Consider the following 15225-nt stretch of genomic DNA (forward strand, 5'->3'; position numbering starts at 1 on the left):
GTATTTAATAATTGCCTATCATTCCGTAGAGTGATCTTTATGATCATAGGAATAGATCTGGTGCGAAAATTTATGAAAGATCGGTACGATCTTTTTGCCTTTTTACGCTTCGGGGAAGGTGCTGTTGCCGAAACAGCAGAGCTACCTCAGTAGTGTGGTTTCGCGGGCTTAAAGCGGTTAAGGAATGCACTTGAATGGGTCATTATATGTTATGGATTACATTTTAAATAATGCCATCTTTCATGACATCATAAGGGTGCTCATAGTCCGGTATATCCGGAAGATTGATTTAACCCGATGTTGAGGTTGGTCTCCCCTTCCCCTTGACTTTAGACCAGTGATTGCTTTTTCAATGTCGGGGTGTACATTGGGCTTGATCCTACGCTGCCTGTCATTACGGAACGGGGCTACTATGGCAAGAGTTTAGATAGCTCGAGTACTTTAGCAAAGTTCTTGTACATGGACCGCTACAACCATGTACAAAAATTGCCACCTGAGTTCTTCATTGAAGGATTAAGGGGCGATGGTAGACCGTTCTCATGTTTACCAAGTGAACGAAAAAGACCACCGTGAAATAAGGCCGTCAAGGCAGGTTTTCACGTTAAGCACTCGACATTCGTGTAAGTGTATTACACATGAACGTAGAAGGTAAAAACCATGAGACATAAATTCGATAAAAGGCAAATTAAAAACAGGTAACAAAATATATCGAAAAAGGATCAGTGCTACGTACGGACACACTCTATTATAAATCAGTTTGGACTGCCATACAACGACTTTTGTAGAATAGTTGTAATGGCTGTGACTTAAGATAATAACTATTTAGAAAGCTAATATTGTTGAACAAACGTTATAATGAAAATTAAATCGCTACTTATTTAAGTAGTTATTTGTAAGCAATATTGGTAAGTAATGAGTAAGTATTCAAAGTAATTAAGCAATAAACTCATTACCTTCAATGGTAAGTTTTTGCAGAGTTTAAATTGAATATCTGGAGCACTCTAATTGAACATAAATAAACCCACATACACCAATTCAATTTAAATACTTACCAACAAACAAAAAAAAACATGTATATATAGTATTAATAAATGTATGTAACTACAATCGCCTGGAATAACACGAACAACCCTCAAATAAGTAACAAATACACATATGAGTGGCATAAAGTTTATGAATAAGTGATTCTTAAAAGTGATGGGTAGGTGAGTAACTTTAAAGACGAAGTGATTGAAATTTGAAATAGGAGAACATCCACTCTCTCTTATCATGCACTCTAGTCCTATATAGAAGAGCTTTTAATGTTGAAACACTTTACTGTCACGTGTTCACCTCCGATTTAAACACACGGTATAAAGATGTTTTTATTAAGTTTTACAAGTGTGTTACAATAAAACAACAGCTTATATGCAAAAACTACAGTTACTTAAAAGTATTGAATACACCAATTGTATTTTTGGTAAAAAAATGCCAACAAGTTAGATCTTTTAATATTGTCAGAAAAATGTTTAGAAAATGTCTAAGAATCGTAACAATGTACGATTTATGTAGGTTCACACGATAGTTAGACATTTTTCTGCCAAAGTTGTAAGATCTGACAACCGTGTATAACAGCTTTTAGTTAGTTTTAATGGATGTAAGATCTGACAACCGTGTATAACAGCTTTTTGTTAGTTTTAATCGAAGTGAATACAACATTCACATTCATTGTCAAAAAAATTTTTAGAAAATGTCTAACAATCGTAACAACTTACGTTTTTGGTCTTGCAACGTAATCAGAAATGCTTTTTCTGAAAACGTTTCACAATAAAAATTGTAAGTTCACACAATTGTTAGATATTTTTTGTCAATTTTGTAAGATCTGACAATCGTGTCTTACAGCTTTTAGTTAGTTTTAATAGATGTGAACGTTATAATATCCGACAATAGTGTATCACAGTTTTAATGGATGATGGTTATGTTGCATCTAAGGCTATGAATTACACCTATAAAGCCTCTTGTGTGCTCTATTACCAATGGCTCTGGTGGGAACGGAATTTACGACCTCCGGTACCGTTACCTAATTACACAAATTTACGGTTCTTTATAGGAAATTTTCGACACATTTTTTATAGAATTTTAATTTTAGAAAATTTTTAAAATATGTATTTTTTATATGATGTAAAATTTTTTAAAAGGAGTTTTGATAATATTGGGATATGACTGTCAAGAGTTTTAACATGAGCACCTGCCTTGACGGCCTTATCTCACGGTGGTCTTTTTTATCCACTGGGTAGACTTGAGAACGGTCTACCATCGTTCTTTTTTCTTCAATGAAGAACTCAGGTGGCAATTTTTTCTCTCAGTCAGTCTTCTGTGGGGTATCTGTTGTTTTCGGCAATAGCACCGAACTTATCCCGAAATATTGACTTTATCATGCATCAGTCTTTTAACCGCCACTTAGTCTCCCAGCAAATTTGGGTTTAAACCACAGCCACAACGTGTTTCCCTCAACCAACTGACTAACCCGAACATAGTCCTGCGGGCAACTGGCCACCCGTAGTACCAGATTATGCGATGCTCTGGTCTGACCTCTGGCAATCTATGCAAGGACTAAGCCAAACAGTAGACTCTAATCAATTTTTCAGTCCCGGCCAGACTGGAGGTATTGGGCACATCTTTATACCCCGGGATTGCAATAACACCAAGGCGGAGGTCACGCTAAGGTAACATGCCCCCGGGGGGAAATATTGGGACAGATTATTTTTCTATATAAAGAATTTAATGTTTTTTCTTTTTTTTTATTTCGATAACTTTTCCAAACGAATCTATTCCTTTAAATCTTCTGCCATACATATGACACACAAAGAGAAATTTTGTATGAGTATTTGATTACATATCTATATATCTGTGTATTTTACACCAGAAAGTTCTAAAAACATTTAATGGTTTTGAATAAAGAAAAATGTTAAATAACTCAAAAACCACAGAAACAGCTAGAAAATGTTGTAAACGAAATATTTAACTGGTAATGGAGGTGGCTTAAAGAGTGGCATGTTAAAATTCCTATAGAAACCATAATGCCAATTAATATATAAACTCAAGTTGAAATTTCAGGAGCTAAAAACATGTAAATCAGATTACGAATTACAAAAACTTTCTCTTGGAAAGTTTTAATGATAAAGAAGAAGTTCTGTTTTTAGGGATTTTAAAACTATAAAATTAAATAACGAGTAATATTTCTCTATTCGACTGTGCCGAATCTTATATACCCTTCACCAAGTATGTTTTAAAAAACAGTTTTTATTTATTTTGTATCTCTGCACACATGTCACACATAACATACACACAAACAAATATAAACTGTAGCAGAAAGAAATATTAACCGTTGTACTGTAATACCTCCGTCAAACTGTATTACCACCCTCAAACAAATATGAGCTGTATTACCAACATATTCTGCTTTATCTCCTTGTTCTCGTTATACCCTTTACATTCGTGAGAACAGAACAGCATCCAAATATACAAAAAAAAATACACAACTGAATAAAACCAAATACATACACACGCACATGTACATCTTTATCCAATTCACAGCAACAATTTTTAAACAAAGCATGAAAAAAATGTGCCTTTTTTGATGAAATTTTCAGAGGTTGTCTCGGATTTTTGCTCATATCTCCGTTATTTATAGACCGATTTTGCTGGTTTTAAATAGCGATCTTCTCGAAAGCATGTCTAACTGAATTATTGAAGATTCGGATCTCGCCGATATCTGGGGACCTCTAAATACTGATTTCAACAGACAGTCAGACAGACGGACAGACGGACAGACAGACGGACATGGCTTAATCGACTCCGCTATCTATAAGGATCCAGAATATATATACTTTATAGGGTCGGAAAATTATATTATAGAAATTACAAACGGAATGACAAACTTATATATACCCTTCTTACGAAGGTGAAGGGTATAAAAATGTTTTCATTAACTAAAACATTGAAAAACGTTCTACATCAAACTCTGTTAAAAATTTCATTTATTAATTATTAATTTATTCATCATTGATTGCTATTACACATGTAGTTTGTTTAAAACAAAAACCAAATTTACAAAAAAATAAATAATAGAATGTTTAATGGAAAATATAATCAATAAAAATGTTTAAAAATAAATTCGACAAGGAAAAAAGGACATCGTATAAAACCAACAACAATACAAGCTATTGAAACTCATGTAAAATTTACAAAATTATTATTAATGGACTATTCTCATTTTTTCTAATTTAAAAAAAAGGCAAATGAATTAGTTAAAGGATTATTTAAAGGAGTATTTGAATAACATTGTCTAATAGTTTTTTTATTTATAAATAGAAATGACATTTAAATTCTAAATGTATGTATATGGACATTTATATAAAATATCCCCGTCCGCTTGACTAATTGCATTTTCTAAGAGTCGAAAGAAACAAAGCTTTGGTTCATCTATCTGACCTCTTTACTATTAACATTAGATCCACATATGAGCCGGTTATTAGAAATATATTTTGAAATTATTTAACTGCGTTCAAAAGAGAATAAATGAAGTAATTGGCAGCAGTAGGATATCCAATTTCTTTCACTTACTAGAGCAAATGAAATAGAAATGTTGTAGAGCATTGTTTTACTGTTCTAGAGATTTTGCAATGGAATTTCTATAATTCATTCTTCGGCCGATCAGTCCTTCCCTGACACGTTTGAAGTAAAAGAATTTCTGTTAAATATTCACAAATACTAATTTATCTGACCCTCACTCCCAAAAAATATTTTTCCAACATAATTCACTGTATAAGTAGGAGTTATTCACAAGCTGGACGTCCACACCACGCGTTTACGGTTTCTCTGTCAAAAAAGTCTGTCAGCATATAAAGTTACAAGCACAAAAGCGTATAATGCCTTGACGGGTAGAATGCTTAAAGTAGATATACTTTTATAAGCGTCACAAGCGGCGCACTAACATGTCAGCTGATTTTGACATTATAGAATGCTTTGACGCGAAAACGCCTAGTGTGAACCTCCGGCTATAAAGTAATGATTTAGTAAAAGAGATCTTGAGGTTGTTGATCTTATACCATATACAGTGCTCGGACTTTCTTATTTGCCGAATTTAGTTTGGGACGTCAAAGAAACGTATGACATCAACAAAACTGCAAGAGAGAGAGAGAGAGAGAGAGAGAACTCCGTGAACAAGTGTACAGGATTTTTGCAGACTTTGGGGTTTCACCTCTAGATCTAGTTCCTTAGATATAAAAGGTTTATGTTCAATCTACTGTAAGCCGTCCATATTACAAATGTTTTTGTATTGAATTATATCTCTACCCTGCAGATCTTGTTTAAAGTTTTGAGGATCATATAAAAATACTTTTTTAAAGAGCTTGAGCTGTATAATCTCTTACCGTAGAAGACTACTTTGGCAGCTACAAAAGTGAGAGAATTATCGAGTTTTCTAAAGTTATATTGAATACAACTTCTTTTTCGAAGTTTTGTGGATCATGTTAAATTACTTTTTTGCAGAGCTTAGACTCCATACTCTCTTTTAGTACAAAGTACTCTGCTCATCAGTTACAGTAATAGACAATAATTCAAAAGTACAGCTTCTAACCTAGTAACAACGCCAAACTACTGTAAGCTTTATTTAGAGGTTTATAACGGTTTACTGAAAGCTTAAATAACTGATGTCTGATCTTTCAATCAGCATTCTTTTTCTTCAATTTGGATTTAAGTCATAGTCAACATGTGATCTATGAAGAAGGTTTGACAAGAACGATTAAGCGGGCATTTTACGTCCAACTAGTCAATAGAAAAGATCATAGACTATTCCATTATGTAGTCCATTAACTGCCATATCTATAGACTTGATCATAGACCAATATATTTGTCTAAGTAGACAAGTTTATAGACTATTCTGTAAATTAGTCTATAGTCTAGTACATAGACTTATTTACATATTTATCCACAAATTGGTTAAAAAACTAATTCGTAAATAAGAAATATAGGTAAATCTACAGACTAGTTAGTCTAAAGAGTAACTACTCTGTAGACTGCTCCATAGACTAGTCTTAAAACTAGTCAATATACTAGACCATATGCTAGTCCTTATAACAAACTTATCCATAAAGTAGTCAAAAGACAAGTCTAGACTAGTCTTTAAAAAAATCTACAACCTAGTCAATAGACTAGACTATATATTAGTCCAAAAACTAGTCAATTGAATAGATCTTATGATAGTCCTTAGACTAGATGGTAAATTAGTTGAAAAACTGATTCATAGACTAGATCATATCATGGTCCTTAAACTGGTCCATAAAGTAGTCAACAGACAAGACCATAAACTAGTCCTTTAACAGGTCTATAGTCCAGTTAATAGACTAGGCACTAGACAAGCCTACTGGTCAAAGGACAAGACCATAAACTAGTCCGTAAATAGGTCCATAGTCCTGTTAATAAACAACCTACAAGTCTACCTACAAGTCTACAGTGTAGTAAATGTACTAGTTCATGAGCTAATCAATAGACTACGTCATAAACTACTAGTCTTTGTCTAGTTCTTTAATTAAGTTAATTAATCAGACCTTAGTCTTACACTTATCACTAGACTAAATAAGATAAGAGAACGTGTCCATAGACAAGACCTGCATCTAAATTCGATTGCTACGAATCATTGTTGCGAAAATGTGAATCCATCTATCCAACCGCCATTTTTTAAAAAGGACGTAAAACATTGAACCGATAAAAAATTTTGAATCAAGATAATTTATAATCATTATTTCAATAATCTATTGTCGATTTGTTCAACCTTTATCTGGGCCTCTGTGGAAAAGATGTAAGATATGGCGATTTCTTTACTTTGTGAGATGAAAACTAAGAAGGTTCATTAACGATTAACCCTCCGTCATGCGCATGTATTACTGAATTTAACTGTGATTTTAATATATTTCTAATTTGGTTAGGGGTTTGAGTCTCCAGGTACCCTGTACAAATATTGTTAGATATCAATATAACAATGTAATATTGTTACTAAAATGGAATATTTTTCATATAAATGTACTGAAATACATAGTGTATCTCGCCAGATACATGCGCTACGTACGTGACTATCGGAACATGTGCATGACGGAGGGTTAAGTCTTATCGTATAAATAAACAAGCCCTAGAACGGTAGAGACTTAACCGTTTTTTATAGATATTTTTACATAAATGTTGAACATATTTGAAATATATTGCCAATAAGACATTATAAGCCAAAATTCACAAGGCTAACATACTCCATGAAATATACACGATATGCTATGTAAATATGTAATGTAATGTAAATAAGCACTTTTGTATGCAATAACTTCAACATTTAGCACTATAAATTACAGTGATCTAATCACATTTGTTCATTATCATCGCATAGTATTTATTTGCAGCAAACTGTTATGGTGTCACCTAAAAAAATTTATTGAAATTGTTTTAATATTGTTTTTGTCACACAATAACACAAATAATTTTACCATAACAATTTGTATAGAATTTGTTAAACAAAAATTAAATATATTACAAAGGTAAAAGGATTAATGGTAACTGCATCGGTAGGTTTTATGTGTTTACATACACATGTGTATATGAAAAAGTAACCCAGCGAGCAAAAGGGTAAAAGTTAGAATCGTTTTGAAAACATACAAATAAACTTTTAGTAGTTAAGAATATTATTCATATCTCCTTTCTTGTGGAGCCTTTAATGATCTTTATTAGAAGATTAAATAGCCGAGGATTTCCATCATCAATGAAAGACAAACACTTTGAGATTACGTTGGAATCTATGCTCTCATGTAAACTTATTAATGAGACGAGAAGATGCACATAGCTGTAATAATAATTCACCAGTCTAATGAAAGACGTAGGAAATCAAATATGTACAAGGTTTGGTTAACGTGGTAGTTCACTGCGCGCAAACAGTAAAGAGCAGTCAAAGGGACTCCGTTTTAATCAGTCAACTCTACTCGTCAGATATAGTATTGTATAGTATTAGATCCACATTGTGGCCCTGAGGAATCTCTGGATATTACTTAAGCTTAGACTCAGATATTTCACCAAGGTTAGATATTAAGTAAATGGTGAGAAAATGGTTTCTTTTAACAGCTTGAGCAGGGCATTCCCAGAGAGAATGGAATATCGTTTCATTCTTTACCCTGTCTTAGCAACTGCGATAGTATTTATTAAAGGGGAACTGCTTGACTATCGACAAAATTTGCTATGAGACAATCACAAATATTTTAGCCTGAAAGATACTACAGTTGTTGGTAACACGGTGAGATATGCTTATCTCATCTTCTTCACAGAAGTCGCCACAACCAGGAAGGCAATTCATTTTACACCACTAGCTCCTGGAAGGATCTCTAACTTTGAAAGCTATATCAAAATCCGTGTCCATATGTTCTTGATTTCTAACTTCCGGAAAATTTAGGTCTCGCTAGGCAGAAATCAGATATGGCCATTATATGTAAATCTGTTCAGAGCTTCTAAAGGACTAGTTCTTAGAGCACCCGTTCTATCTGATTTACAACAAATTTCTTCCTAGCTGAAGTCCACCATACATTCTGATCTGTAAGTAAGAATAATAAGTAGTATAGCCGTGTATATCCATTCAACTATGTTGGGACTAAGTCCCCGTTTCATTCCAAACATCCTACGAAATGTATAGTAGGCGACCGTTGCCTAATTGACTCAGTGCTGTATGTTAAGTTTCCATGATAATTTGGGGGCTAGAATAATTCCTTGATATTTAGGATTGCTTAACAAGTATATTTCACAGTTCTATTCCAGATTTCCACATAGTTTCTGAAATACTCTTCAACATCTAGATTAGCAAGAGCTTGTTCAATTGAATAAGTACTGTACAAGGTCTACAATTGCAGACGCTTTGAGCTCAATGCCTTAGTCCAATACGAAAACAGCTCTTTAGCAGAAATACATAAATTACATGTATTTCTGCTAAATCGGATCTCAGAATCACAGAGTCAGAAGTCCTTAAATTTGATCGCAGTGATCTTGACACTATTCTACAAGACGAATTTAAGACGCAAAACTTATTATTACTATTGGCGCCAAACTTGCTTATGACTTTCTGAACCCAAATACTATGAAGAGAAAACTATGTTGTAAACACTTTGATCTGGATTACGCTATACTGCCAAAACTGTTTCTGCTAATAGCTTGGACAATTTCTCCAAAAAACTTGACCGCTATCATTTTGCCTGTAGTGTTCTTCAAGCGATCTATAATCTCCCAAATATCCTGATGCCGATGATTTACATTGTATTTCATCTATTAAGTCTCTTGCCTCTAACGTAATAAAGTCGAAATGTTTTCTCGATTTTACTCTCTCTCTCTCTTTTCCAAATTTAACTTCATTGAATTCGATCAGATTGCCTGCAGTGTTCTTCTAGCTTTCGATACTTCCGTGAGAAGCACGATAATTAAATCTCCTGATGACGATGATTAACATCTATGCAGACAGTCTTTCATCTATTAATTCCCTCTCCTTCAACGTAATATACTCCAAATATTTTTCAATTACACTCACTTTCATTTCAACTTAAACGACACTGAATTCGAATTAACATGGGTTTTAGGGCAAGGGAACATTCGGTGTAATAACATTGCTAACGATTGGACTGTTTCTAAACAAGATATTTATCGGCATCAAACGCGATGAATGAATAGGAGACGAAAAAAAGGAACTAAATGCCTGGGCGCTGTCATTCACTGTAATGAATCCTAACTTGATTGGCTCTTTATAAAATTTCGTAAAGATTTGTGGGCATACTTAATGGGCACTTTATGATTGGACGTACATATGTTATATCGTATAAGCTACCTATGATACAATTATTGTGTAGAACGTATGATTTGGAATATCACAAATATGAAGTACTAGTTGGTTCTCTTTTCGATCGTAGGAATTACAATATCGCACTAATAAGGTAGGAAGTATCTAAACGATGTGACAGTAAGCTAAATAGCTACCAATTATTCCAGCTAAATTGACCGAGCTCTCCACTTAATAGAATTTAAAAAAAATTAGGGTCATTACATCATTGATTGATTGATTGATTTTTGATCGTGAAACTGAAACCAACCACCCTTGGAAAGATCACATCGAAAATAGATAAAGCGATGTTAATCGTCAGGACTAGAGAGACCAGAATTCGGAAATATGATCGCAGTGATCATGGCGCTACGTGTCAAGATCATTACAATTATAATCGTAACGACCTTACGATTAGTTAGTTTGAAAAGAGGATGTATACACATCAAATCCGAAGAAATACACCTAGGCCTCTATCGGGCCTGTTGTGCGCTATTTAACCAGTGCCACAGGTGGGAATCGAACCCGATCTACACAGTCTAGCACACAACCACTAACCTACCGGAGGCACTCCTTATGATTATAATTTGTAAAATTTAAAGAAACTACGAAAATAGATTCCATGTAAAGTTAGACACAAAAGACTCGATATTGGCCTTGGTTTAACTTAACAATAGGATATAGACAAATCCTACTATTTCCAGCTTTTCCTTGGCTTGTTTGCTGGGTTACCCATAATCAAATTCAAAAATATACAAAAAGCACCTTTATCACACACCTTTACATTTACTTAATAAGACAATTGAATTCGGTTGGATTAAAGTGAATTAAATATAAATAATTCCACACATACAACTCATTCACACTTATTGTATATGAAAACACGACTAAAACCTTTTTATAAATAGAACAAGAAAAATGAAAGTAATGAATGGACGGACGGAAGGAAGGATTTTATTACAATACATCTATTTGTAGTCATACCTTAATTGTTTTCCTATGCAAATGCCATTTCGCATTTCCTTTTCCAACTAAACTCCCTCTGCCCATCATTCGTTCTTCTTTACAAGACTTTGAATAAATACAAGAATTACCTACAAACATTTTTATTCAGTTATTGTTTGTTAAATATTTGGCAATGATTTCCTTATTCATACATTTTACTGGTTTTTACTGCTTGAATTCAAGCCAATTTTTGGAAAAATTTTGCAAACAACTGAAATTCATGTTGAACAAAGAAACAATGAATGTGACTGAATGAATGAAAGAACAAGAACGAAAATTGAATTGAGGAAAACACATGTAAAGGAAGAAAACAAAAGTTGAATAAGTATCCTGCAATTCGCGGTGATTGCCTCGTAAAAGTAAAAAAGCTTTTAATATGTAATCTTAACAAGAATTTAAGTGATCTTGCACAGTTAAATCTATAAGAAATCAACTACATCTGCTACAGTAAAGAAAAGCAGCTGTAAAGTAATTACTTTCTACATTACATCCGGTTAACGGGGTAGTTAGAAGAAACGTTAGACTTTCCTTCACTTCGAAACTGCTGGAAAATGTTGTGAACTAGAATTTACATAAATATATTATATAGATTTCTATGTCTCATTGTTGTTTATAGTACCCTACAGTGCAAATAGATTTATATGCAGATATCTGTTGTTATTTTGGCTTAGAAATAGAAGGTAATAATTGGATTTTCTGCAGTTAGTTTAAACATCTGCAATAATTACCACCAAAGGCAAAGGGAAAATTTTTGATTATTTGTCTAATTTCACTGTAAAATCGATTCATACCAATTTGTAATCTTTTAAGCTTACAAATTGGTATGCATCTTGTAATTCCTTGGCAATGTGATTTACTTGCATTAGTTTCTTGACTTGTGAAATGCAGATACCACCTTTAAATGTTCAAATGTGTTCCCGATAGTTTGAATGAGGCGGACCACCGACACAAAAGCACATCAACCCTAATGTGGATCATTTGTGTAGCCCGTTAATGAGTTTATTGTTGACCACATTTCTCTCCAGAGTTGCCTAGAGTGAGTTGATGGTATCTAAGTCCAGAATGTCCAGCAGAAAATTTCGTTAGTTTTCTACGATAAAATTTATGTCGATATTTTTCCTGGTATTGCTTCCCAATGGCTAACGAACTCAAAATTCACCTACGAGTCAAATTTTTAAAGGTTCCCTTGACGATGACCTTTTGAAAGTTGATGCAAAGAGAGCACGCTCCCGTTTCACCATTTATTTGTTTGGACCCATCTGAAAATCAAACTTGATCAACATGATCAACTTGAACATTGAGCCATCTTGTTTGATCAGCCCATTTCTCTTTGTTCGGTATAATAACCTCAAGATCTAAGGAAAATCATAGTTTGTAACCCAAAATCGGGATTTGGAATATTTCAGTCGCAACACCTTGGACGGATATGAAAATAAGATAAACTGTATGACAACTGGATACCGCATTCTTAGGAGAAGTGTTTCCCACAGACTGGGTTTTGCATCGATCGAAGCACATAGTTATAGGACGGGCTAAGGTCTAGACTGTTAGATGAGTGTTTTGCTACATGTTGCCAACGTGATATTCTGAAAATTTTCTGCTTCAAAGGAAGTGGTGGTTAGTGTTCTAGTTTGATAAATAGGTGGTGGCTAACTAACTAACTAACTAACTAACTAACTAACTAACTAACTAACTAACTAATTAACTAATTAACTAACTAACTAACTAACTAACTAACTAACTAACTAACTAACTAACTAACTAATTAACTAACAAACTAACTAACTAACTAACTAACTAACTAACTAACTAACTAACTAGCTAACTAACTAATTAGCTAACTAAATAACTAAAAAACTTTTATTCTTCGTCTGAAAATCACCACTTTCAAATCGCACATATCGTCTTTTTCATATTGAAACAGATGTAAAAGTTACTTCATAAAACAGTTTCGTCATAAGTTTCCAAAACTAGGAACTAGACTAGGGCTGTCATCTTCGGGCCCCAGCGGATCATGGGCCTTACCATTTTCGTTTAAATATCATAAAGAAAGTAACATTCTTAAATCATTAATAGAAAGCCATTAAGGTAACATATTGCCGATCATATCCGACTATACTTTCTTATAGGATATTAATGACAAACAACTACAATTTGCCAAAAATAAACAAATTCTTCGATTAAAGAATCTAAAAGAAAAATCTGAGACTTTTTGTATAAAAATATTAATAAAAATTAATGGCAAACTATTTAAATTAATGAATAAATTTGGTAAGTAAACTGAATTCGTTTGCTATGTGGTAATTGTTTGGCAAACAACAAAAGAGACGAAAAACACTATTACAACAATAAGAAAGAGAAATAAAGAGATGATTAAAAACACATCAACATCTTCATCGTCCTCATCATCATCAGCAGCAGTAGTAGTTTTTCTTGTCTCTTCTTATTGAATTGTTTGATGTTGTTGTATTTTTTGTTATTATGAAATTTTTTTCGGTTGTTTGTTGTAATAAAAGTAAAAGGTTTGTTATTTTTTTGTGCATTTTACTGTTATGTAAAAAAAGGAAACAAAAAAATACAATACAACAAAAAACAATGTTGAGATTGTTTTACTTTTACAGCTCGTTTTTGTTGTTGTTGTTGAAATTCACCTCAAATGTACAAAAATAACAACCTTGAACTATTTAAGTAGGGATTGTGTGAGTGTGGATTTATGATTGTGTATGTAGGTAAATGCATGTGTGTGGTTTTATATATAAATGCTAGAGACATATTCCATCATGTTTAGAGAAGAATCAGCTTTGCCAGTTTTCTATTTTGTTATTGTTGTTGTCTTCAATTTATGATTTTTTGAACACAATCATTTTATTCTCATGTAATTTTCATAGTAATTGAAAATTTTCATTTTATTTTTAGGCAAAAAAAAAAGAACAGACCAAGAAAAAAAGTGGGATTTAGTAAATCATTTTGAACAATTTTAATTTAGTTATTAAATCTATTTTGAGTAAAACTCATATGTAAAGAGAAAAACTGTAATTTGTAGAATATATTACAATTATTACAGTTTTTCCAATATAAAAACTCAATGGATTATAATACATTATACGTATGAGCAACATTTTAATTCATTAACAAGTATACGCCACCATTTATCTAGATTTGAAAATGAGTTCCAAAATAACAAAGATCTGTCTCTTTATGATACGTTTATACGAAAGAGAAGTATGAATGTTTAGTCGGGCATAGCCGACTATATGATACCCTACACCAATATTTTTACTTATTTTTGGCCAAAAAAAGAGACTTTTTACCAGAGGGCTCAAAGGGGAGTAGAAGAAAATATGGGCCTATCCTTATAAATGTTGGTAGAGGAATTCACGTCTACTTCAAAGTTATTTATGTAGAATTTAAAAGTGTTATTAGTGTTAATAGATGAATTTTGATCTTCAAGTCATTTTCTGAAGGCAGTTTGTTTGGGGGGGCTAAGGTCAAATGAGGCCCGATGATTACAAAAATCGGTAATGTCATTAAAAGTTCTATAAAACTAAGTTTGGTCGACTTTTTAACTTAATTATGAACCCAAAGGCCTTATTCGGTGGGTACGGTTGTATAGGCGCTAGGTGAAATAATGGACCGATTTTATCCATTTTCAATAGGATTCGTCCTTGGGCCAAAAAAAAGAGTGGGTGGCAAATTGCATCCAATTATCTTGCTTACATGATTTACCTGGACAACCAGCCAGACAGACGGACAGACATAGCTTAATCGACTCAGAAAACGATTCTAAGCCTATTGGTATACTTTATAGGACGAATATTTTTGTATGTTACAAACATCAGCACGATTCCAATATACCCTCCCCACTGAAGTGGTGTAGGGTATAAAAAATCATTATTCAACTTACCCGATGATGATGATTGCGAATGACGCATTGTTGTCGCCATTGCAATAGAATTGATTTCCGATTCAGGTGACCACATGATTTGTTTCGTTGTATTGATATTTATTAAAAGAATTTAACACTAATATAATGTTTTATTTAATATTTTTAAACTTTTTTTCGTGATGTTTCTTATTTTAGTTTAGTTTGTAACGACAAAGTTTTCTTAAGTTAAAAAACAAATTCGAACAAAAATATTTTGCAGGATTTTCATTTTTTTATTGTTTTGTTACTTTTAGTTTAAGGATTTCTTAAAACTTTATAAAAAAAAAAAAACAAATAAATAAAAGTTTTGTTTAAATATTTTATGATATTATAAGTAAAAAGTTAAAAGTGGAAACAGTTGTGATTATCTTCAATAGGAAGTAAAAAGTTTAAACTTTTTTAAATTTAAATTAGCAAAAAAAAA

At 32.8% G+C, this 15225-nt stretch overlaps 1 protein-coding gene across 3 annotated transcripts in view; it reads right to left on the reverse strand.

The window, feature by feature from the left end:
- Positions 1 to 15225, reverse strand: part of LOC111683707 (apoptosis-resistant E3 ubiquitin protein ligase 1) — a 52986-nt gene that overhangs the window by 17834 nt on the left and 19927 nt on the right. The window contains exon 2 of one of the 3 annotated variants that reach the window (XM_046956400.1): positions 14781 to 14981. The exons of the other annotated variants lie outside the window; for them this stretch is intronic. Within the exon in view, the coding sequence (XP_046812356.1) occupies positions 14781 to 14856 (76 nt within the window). The 5' untranslated portion in view covers positions 14857 to 14981. The remainder of the gene's footprint in view (positions 1 to 14780; positions 14982 to 15225) is intronic. 3 annotated transcript variants of the gene reach the window in all.

This window comes from Lucilia cuprina, chromosome 2, assembly GCF_022045245.1.
Source record: "Lucilia cuprina isolate Lc7/37 chromosome 2, ASM2204524v1, whole genome shotgun sequence".
Classification (NCBI taxonomy): Eukaryota; Metazoa; Arthropoda; class Insecta; order Diptera; family Calliphoridae; genus Lucilia; species Lucilia cuprina.